The sequence below is a fragment of the Kryptolebias marmoratus genome, linkage group LG18 (genome assembly GCF_001649575.2).
Source record: "Kryptolebias marmoratus isolate JLee-2015 linkage group LG18, ASM164957v2, whole genome shotgun sequence".
In the NCBI taxonomy this organism is placed as follows: Eukaryota; Metazoa; Chordata; class Actinopteri; order Cyprinodontiformes; family Rivulidae; genus Kryptolebias; species Kryptolebias marmoratus.
In genome coordinates this window covers 2,530,373-2,539,879 of record NC_051447.1, presented here as the reverse complement: position 1 = coordinate 2,539,879, position 9,507 = coordinate 2,530,373, and the positions used below count along the sequence as shown (strand labels likewise).

Genomic DNA, 9,507 nt, shown 5'->3' with positions numbered 1-9,507 from the left:
TTGAAATATATGAGTTTGTATGTAATGTATGAATATAATATACAAGTTTCACTTTTTAAATGGAATTACTGAAATCAATCTACTTTTTCATGATATTCTAATTTTATGACCAGCACTTGTATGTATGTTTGATTATGAAACCCGTTGAAATATGAAAAATAATTATTGGTCATTATTTGTGTGCAAATATGTAACATGAGAAATATGTTTTAACAAATATTATCTATTTCGTCTTACAAGAGAACTGTGCTCAGCTGTGGGTGAAATAGTCTTTGGACAGAGTGAGATTAAGCCTTTCTGCAGCCCTGAGGTCTTTCAATCCCCCAGCAATCTGAATGCCCTAGTTGATATCAAATAAAGTCTGATAACAAACTGAGGAGAAAGCCTTGGCGGGTAACTGCAGTTCATTGTAGTTTATGTTTGCGTTCATCATGTGAAGACCTTATTCCCTTTATTTTGTCTTCATTTCATTTTGTAACTTGAGAAAAACATTTTTGCTCAGTGTTGTTGTAAGTTCAGCAGACAAAAGATAAAGAAAGAGAAAACTGTAAGGAAAACTTATGTTCAGAAATAACTTTTTATGTGCTAAAGAGCATTGCTCTAGTTTGCTTGTCACCTGTATCAACTGCCTCCTGGCTGACTCTCTGCAAACATCACCTCAACCTCAACCTTGAACAGAACACTGGCCTCTGACCCTCAACGGGCTCTGGGCCTTAACCTTCCTCCTTGTTGTGGTTCTGTTGAGGCCTGAGCATCCTCCAAGTTCACCAAAGATGACTAGCCCTCCACAGTTCTGACCCAGTGAGGCACCTATAAGTGATTTTGGGTCTGGCTATTTCATGTTAACTGATGCAAATTAATAAATAACATCTGTTTCCAATTTGATGTTTCATCAAACCTAACCTGACAACCTGGCAGAATTAATAACATCTTCTGACCAAATTCCAAAGTGAACTATTTACCAAAATTGTTTAAAGTATTCCAAATTCTTGCTCAGATAAGGAACCAAATACAATAATTCTACAATCAAAACATTCTTATCAAACAGTTTTTTTGGTTTAGATAAACCAATAATCACTATTTCATCTTAGATTATTAAAGTATTGTTGCTGTGTTTTATCTTGAGGATTCCTCAATCAGAGTAATTACTTAAAAGTCATACCTCACAAAAATAGTCCCTAAAATCTTAGTGTTGACCTTTTTTTTGTTGTGTTGTCTTAATCGTTTATTGTTGGTTCTAATTTTTCATTTAAATTATTGTTGTAGTAAAATTCTAAAAGACACTCGTTTTTTTCCTTATTCAGTGTAAATATTACAAGGGTTCCCTGTGATTAAAGAATGTCATTCTTCAGCTGTTGAGCTCTGATAAATAGAAATCTCAAGACTGAACTGACCATTTCTTACAACAGTATGTCATGAAATCCATTCATATAGAGTATGTTATAAAATCCATTTACATGCAGGATGTTATTCAAATTCAAACCCTGTCAAATTCAGAAAAGAATTTAAAATCTTACTCCTAACATACAAAGTTCTCAACAACCAAGTTCCATCCATCCTTTTACCTGCTTCTCCATTACGGGTTGCGGGAAGCATATTGTTCCATATTTTCCTAACAGAGCACTTTGCTCTCTAACTGCAGGATTACTTGTGGTTCCTAGAGTTTCTAAAAGTAGAACAGGAGGCAGAGCTTTCAGTTCTCAGGCTCCTCACTTGTTGCATCCAACTTCCAGTTTCTGTCTGTGAGGCTGACACTCTGTCTACTTTTAAGACTAGGCCTTTCCTTTTTGATCAGTCCTATAGTTAGGGTTGACTTGGGTTTCCTGAGCACTATCTGTTAGTTATGATAGTATAGGCTTAGACTGCTGGAGGACAAATTCACTACATTTCCCCACTCTGCTGCTGTTTTACTTGCTCTACTGTAATTATTTCTACCATTAACATGATTTCCTTTGTCTTTTTTTTAATAGAAACTCCACCTGGACCAGTCATTCTGTGTTTGTCTGCGTCTCTTTCCTGTCCTCTCAAACCTCAGCCAGTGGAAGCAGACAGCCACTCGCCCTGAGCCTGGTTCTGGTTCTGCGGGAGGTTTCATCCTGTTAAAAGGAAGATTTTTTTCTTTCCACTGCTGCCAGTGTGCTGCTCAGGATGGGAGACTGTGACAAAGTGAAAATTCAACACAATCTGCTGGCTTTCTTAGGTAGATAACTTTTACAAACTGACTCTTTATATTGTATGTGAATGTTTTTGTACAGTGCCCTGAGATGACTTTTGTTGTCACTTAGAACTATATAAATAAACTGAATTGAATTGAAATATATTTGTACTTGTGTGGAAAATATGACATATAATTGAATCTAATTGAATTTTTAAAAGATTCATTCACATACAGCATGTCATTACAATATCCTTTCATGTACAGTACGATATCAAACACAAATTAGAAAAGGTTATCTATCTAAGGAGCAGATTGTGTCAAATTTACCTTTTGTCACAATCTCCCATCCTGAGTAGCACACTGGCGACAGTGGAAAGGAATGATTTCTATTTAACAGGAAGAAACCTTCAGCAGAACAATACCAAACTCGGACATCGCCTCAATGTACTAGTTTGAGACGAATGACACCCAACCGAACAGAATAACTCTGTGACTCATTAAGTAACATCCACTTTTTTATCTGAATAAAATGCTTCATCATCTCTTATCAGCTTGTTTTACTATTAGCTGTTCTGGTCTGGTTTTGAGTGTAGAACTGGACCAGATCATTAAAAAAAACCTGTTTCATCCCTTCTGTTTTAGAGCACAAACACACAGAGGGCTGTTCCAACAGCAGTGGATGAATCAGGAACGTGTTGTTACAATCCATAATGTAAAGAGTGAATGTCTGATTCCTCTTTGTAAACTCTGCCAGTTAAACTAGCCCTCCAACAGGCCAGCAGATGGTCTTCCTCAGGATCCTGCTCCTGGGGGGATGGATGCTGACAGAAAACAGCCAAGATTAGACCGAGCAGAGCTTTTCTCTAGGTGCTTCTGCTGCCAGATGGCAGAAAAAGATTTCTGACCCACCACACAAAATAAGTGAAGTGGAACTGTAGAGCCCTGAGATATTTAAAAATAAACACACTATACAATCAGTGTGTGTTAGAAAAGACTCTCAGCTACAATCACACCAATGTTAGCTCAATATCTGTAAAACTGAATAAATTACAGCTATTTTTTGTTTTTTTTGTAAAGTCACTTGGCTGTGGCAGCCATCTTGAATTAGATTGGCTTTAAAATTGAATCAGTTGTAAATGAACATCCAATGGTTATTTCCAGAGAGTTTCGTTGAAATCCGTCCAGTGATTTTTGGGGTATTGTGCGAACAGACTGACTAAATAGGTCATTTCAAAAGTTTAAACAAAGACCTTGCACAATTTGTTAGCACTCAGAATATGTGTTGGGGATCACTCCCAGCTACTACCACACCAAATTTGAGGTCAATATCTCTAAAATTGACTGTATTACACCCTTTCTTGTGGGCTTTTTTGTGTGTTAGCTGTGACAGCCATCTCGAATTAGATTAACAACAAAAGTTAATCAGTTGTAGATAATCACGCAAAGATTATTAACTGAAATTTTCATCAAAATCCGTCCAGTGGCTCATGAGATATTTTGCTAACAGACAGACAGACAGACCCTCTCAGCGGTGGGCGATAGTTTTTTTTTTTTTTTTTTTCTCAGTCCACACTCCAGCCAGTAGTTTGCGTAAAGCACGTTTCAGTTAACTTGACAACTGCAAATAAACCGTAGAAGAAGAAAATGTAAACAATGTCTTAAACCCCGGGTCGTTGTCCTTCGCGGAACTGTTTCAACATGTCCGGACTGAAGTTCTGTGCGAACCTTTCCTGGCTCTTCACCGACCTCCCGGACTTCAGCCACAGGATCTCCGCGGCAGCTGCCGCCGGCTTTCAGGCGGTGGAAGCCGGCTGGCTGTTCGACTCCGACCTGCCGGAGCTCCAGAGAGCCAGAGAGGCTGCGGGAGTGGAGCTGGTCCTCATCAACACCCCGCCCGGTACACACCGCTAAATGACATTAGCAAACACGCGTGGTTACAACTCAGTCCACTTTACACATGTTAAACCTAAAATCCTGAGACTGATCCTCAACTCATTCTGAAATTGAATAAGATCTTTGTTTCAAATTTTAAGGAGTCAACGCTTTCTGTCTGTTTGCAAAAATATCTCATGACTCACTGGTTAGATTTGGATGAAACTTTCATAAAGTAATCATTGAATGTACAGCTCCAAATAGAGATGGGTTAAAAGATTGCTTCAAAGACAGTCCCTAGTGACTAATGATGGTGACACAATAAACCACTTTGACACATTAGTGGAGGGGTTGTAAACCACAAGAAATGTGTTTAAAGTTTGCTGAAGCGTGCCTGTATTGAAAGACTCGGTAAACATTTCTTGTAGGACTGAGGCCAGCTGCTTGTGAAAGGTTGTATAGATTTTGGATGGAAAGCAGTCTGGACCTGGGCTTTGTACAGATTCAACTGAAGTCTCGAGCCCTCGTGCCATGAAAGGACAGTCCAGTTCCTCGGGCAGATTCAGACCCAGAGCAGGACTGTGAATGTCCCGAGATCCTGTATGGAGTTAATTTCCTGCCAAAACATTGGAAACAAATAAAACATGTTTTACAAACCGTCCTCGAGTACAAAATGATCTCTTCTCACATATGAAACAATTCCACACTCTCTGCGGCAAGTTTCTGCCAAAACACACATGAAATTACAAAAGTCGATTCATAACAGAGAGAAAACAAACACAAAACAGGGCATTAATCAAAGGAATTAAAATTAACCAAAAAAGAAAGAAATTTACTAGCATTTTTTTCATTACAAAATTTAAAGATTTTGTATAAGACTTTAGCTCATGCTTCCTGTGGTTCATATTAGGTTTACATTTGAAGAAACAGCATTTAAGTACATAATGTTTAGCTAATATAATCCAATTATTGATACAATATTCACTACTCAAAGTTTTATCAAATACCCCAAATGTGATTTCTTTTGAAGTGAGAAAGTCAAGTCCAGCTGAGACAAAAACAAAACATGTTCTAGGTTTTTACTCTCTGCCTCACAGTTGCCACAGTTCCCAATGTCTAATTTAAATTTTATCCTCAGAAATTCTTTTGTATGATAAATTCTATTTATGATCAGGGTTTCCCCCAGAAAAGAGGCTAAGCCCGGTGGTAGGTGGCCGTTCGCCGGCCGATCGCTGGCTGACCGTGATTTAGTAAAAAAAAAAAAGATTAAAGTTGACAAGAAAGTTGAAAATATGGCTATTTATTATGTGATATTGTAAGATATTTGTGCCAAATATTTACGCAACTACAGTTTTACAAAAAGGCACTTTTGAAATATTTTTTAAAACAAAAATACATACAAATTGTTAGCACCTAATTTGAATCCTAATTTAAGTCACATTTAAAAATAAATTAAATTAACATGAATCAAAAAGTGCAAACAAAGCACCAACACACGTCTCACGTCAAGGCCAGTGAATAACAACAGAACCCATACGAAATTACCAAAATTGGGAGGAGCACGACCACGACGCAACACCGCGCGGGGCCTTCATTCAGGGGCGGGGACAGCGCAATTGGGTCACTGTTGGCGCGCACCCTCGTGGGGTGATCAACGCGACAATTTGTTGCGGGTGGGGGAAAAAAAAACATGTATGAAAAATGCCGTATTTTACAATAAACAAGCAGAGCTTATCCTAGCGGCGGGAGAGGGAAAGCCTTGCAACCCGCCAGGCTTATAATACACTGTGGGAAACCCTGATGATTTTAATTTGCTTTAATTTTTTTTTTTTTTTTTGCTTTAGTTGCGACCGGAAATTGTATAAAACCAATTCCGATCTATTTTTTGTTTGCGCTGGGAAGATATATAAGAGGGATTGGGTCTGAGGAAGACTGGCGTTAAACTGATGTCTGACCTGTGAGGAGCTCATCGTGTTAGCAGTGAGACAGCAGTTTAATGCCAGTCTTCCTCCGACCCAACTGCTCCTGTATATCCTCCCGGTGAGTGTTTTATGTGTGTGCAACGTTTTAAAACAGTTTGTGAAATATGTTTTATTTGTTTGCAACATTTTGGCAGGGAAATAACTCCATAATCTTGTTACACCCCTAGCTGAGAAACATCGCTAACACATACTCTGAGTGTGACATCTTTCAATACCACATGAGATTGTGTATTACCTTGTTTTCAAGATTCAAGAAGAAAACATCTACTGTAATAAAGATAGACGAAACATCTCCACCTTCTCCCATTGTTCAAAGTGGAACCCAAAATGCCTGTGTCTTGGGAGCTGTCATGTTGTATTTTTGGAGCCAGTGTCTTTGCACTAGGAATGTGGTACTATATGCTCTATACTTAAGTTTTGCTTACACACCAACTTAAAACAACTTATTAAAACTAAATATCAGGAAGGTAAATGCTCTGTGATGCAACAAAAATCAACACCTGAAAAACTTTATCTTAAGTGTATTTTTATTTTTGTAGTCAGAAAAATGTCCTATTCATTTACATGAAGGGGCGATATTAAAAAAACTGTAATCTAGCGAGCCATTAGGTGACACTCATGCTTTGTGGCTTCAACTTCTGGCTTCAGATCCCCTCTCTAATTATAATTTTTACAATTAGTCTAAATCTCTGGCATGAAAGGCAGCAGGTGATATGTATTCCTTAAGGCAGTGATGTCCAATCCCAGTCCTGGTGTGCCACTATTCTGCATGTTTTAGTTGTTTCCCTGCTCTTCAGCAGGTCTTCAGGTTCTGCAGAAGCCTGTTAATCACTCAGTCATTCAAATCTGGTGTGTCAAAGCAGAGAAACATCTAAAACATGCAGGACAGTGGCCCACCAGGATGAGGATTGGACACCACTGCCTTAAAGGAACACTAATCCTTTAATTCACAGCATGATGGGCCCAAAAGTTCTGAGTCTGCTGCCTTCTGGGTTCAGACCTGAGTTTGATACAGGATGCAGGCAGTACATAACACTGATGTTCTGCTGATGTTCCGGTGTTTTTATGTTGCAGGAAATGTCCGAGCAGGGGATCTCGGTCTGGGAGCAGTTCCTGGAAGAGAAGTGGACTTCAGACTGGGTCTGGATCTGACTCTAAAATATGCAAAAGCCTTGAACTGTAAAAGGTGAGCAATCATCTCAGTACTGTTTAAACCACTTTTCAAACTTAAGTGAAACCTACGACGGTGTATTATGACCATTGTAAAAATAATAATAATAATAAAAATAATAAAGGAAGCTGATAGGCAGGGAAAATTCTGAGAAAAAACTCAGAAATTCCAACATTGATGTCACAGCTTCATATATTTGGGAAGTCATAAATTTTCAAGAGAGAAAGTAAAAAATTTTACGTTTAAAGATTTTTGCTAAAATTGTTATAAATTTGCGAGGAAAAATAGGCAAAGTATTTTTTAGGATTAAAGTCGTAAATTTACAAAAGGGACATCTGGATATTCTCTAAGAAGTTAGTGATAAATTTACAGGGAAAATCTCACAAATTTTATGAAAAACAAAACTCATGGGGGTCCGGGTTTAGACTCAACCCAGACACCTCGCCACACGCTTGTGATAGTGAGGTGGGAGGTGTAGCGTGGTTCCATCAGGTGAGTGTATATATACAGTACTTCTATATGGAAACTTTTTGCAAACAAAGTTAAATAATTCAAAAAGTATAAAAGTTACAAATACTAAAAGTCACAGCACAATCATCCCAATTGAGCCAAAGGTTTTTGATATATGAAATGGTTAAAATAGCACAAAGTATGCAGAGGTAGTTTGAGTCCAAAAAAATGTACAGAAGAAACTATGAACAGGAAAACAATAGTGTGAATACTGATTCCGCATTCACACAATAAATTGACTATATTTAAATTTGAATCTGGATCTGTCTGAACTGATTTTGGACTTATTTTTGTTGTGTAGTGCCTGTTACGGTCCGCACAGGACACACAACACAAGGAGCCCAGACCAAGTCACAGATAATAGAGATGTTTTATTTGACCCAAGTCTGGACACAGTGGTACAGGGAATCGTGGCAAAATAAACAAAAGTGTGGGAGCGCTCACGAACCAGCCAGCAGTTGACCGTCAGATTCGGACCGCCCCCCTCACCCTGCCTCACAGGATCACAAACCCTACAAACAAAAACCGGAAATCCCAGCTTAGACTACGATCCCCAGACCAAACAACACAAACAAGTGATCAACAAGCAAAAGGAACGGGAGCGAGGCTCAGAGTTCCACGAACACAAAGGCGCTCATCCGAACCTCCTCGCTCCCCTGGTGGGTGGGGCTTGAGCCTTTTAAATCCCTTCCAGCCAATCAACTGCAAGGAAAAACAACCATTAAACAGGCACTCATTCACATCAAATGACAGGGCACGTCACACCTCCACCCTTAAATGCTGCATTGTGATTTCAATACACCATGCAGCATCAATAGTAGGAACGGGACAATGTGTCAGCTAAGATGTTATCCTTACCTTTTATGTGTTTCACCTCCAAATAGAAGGACTGAAGGTAAAGGGCCCATCGCATCAGCCGTCGGTTGGAATTACGCATTTGCTGAATAAAGACGAGCGGGTTATGGTCAGTATACACCACAATTGGGCTACTAGAGGAGCCCACATAAACCTCGAAGTGTTTTAACGCCATAACCAGCGCCAGTGCCTCTTTCTCTATCGTAGAGTACACCTTCTGGTGTCTATTAAATTTCTTTGAGAAATAGCACACAGGATGTTCGATCCCATCTCGACCGTCCTGCAAGAGAACCGCGCCAGCTCCTGTGTCACTGGCATCCACTGCCAGTTTAAAGGGCACAGTATACGCAGGTGCGGCAAGAACAGGGGCATTACTCAAGAGCGCTTTAACACACTCAAACGCATGTTGACACTCCAATGACCAAATGAATGGAACTTTTGGACTTATCAAGTCGGTGAGAGGAGAAGCAACAGCGGAAAAATTCTTACAGAAACTCCTGTAATAGCCTGCCATTCCAAGAAAGCGCTGCAACTCACGTCGTGAGGAGGGAATGGGAAACGATGAAATGGCCTCTATTTTCGAACCAACTGGCCTAACATGTCCATTGCCCACCATTTTACCCAAATAAACCACAGTAGCACGACCAAACTCACATTTTGCGAGATTAACCGTCAGGTGAGCTTCAGTTAATTTCTGGAACACCATTTTTACTTGTTCTAGATGTTCCCCCCAAAAGTCTGAATAAATGACAATGTCATCTAAATAGGCTTCACACCCCTTCACCCCAGACAAAACTTTGTTTACTAGCCGCTGAAAAGTTGCCGGCGCATTACGCACTCCAAATGGCATCACTGTATACTGCAAAAAAGCATCTGGAGTCACAAATGCAGTTATTTCCTTGGCCCGCTCTGTCAGTGGGACCTGCCAATAACCTTTGAGCAGATCTAACTTTGTCACA

General features: G+C 39.5%; 1 protein-coding gene across 1 annotated transcript in view; it reads left to right on the top strand.

Moving 5' to 3' along the window:
- The first annotated feature begins 3,779 nt into the window (after positions 1-3,779).
- hyi (hydroxypyruvate isomerase) overlaps positions 3,780-9,507 on the top strand; it is a 38,124-nt gene continuing 32,396 nt past the window's right edge. Inside the window, exons 1-2 of the mRNA XM_017435694.3 lie at positions 3,780-4,055; positions 7,087-7,198. Coding sequence (XP_017291183.1) covers positions 3,857-4,055; positions 7,087-7,198 — 311 coding nt within the window. The 5' untranslated portion in view covers positions 3,780-3,856. The remainder of the gene's footprint in view (positions 4,056-7,086; positions 7,199-9,507) is intronic.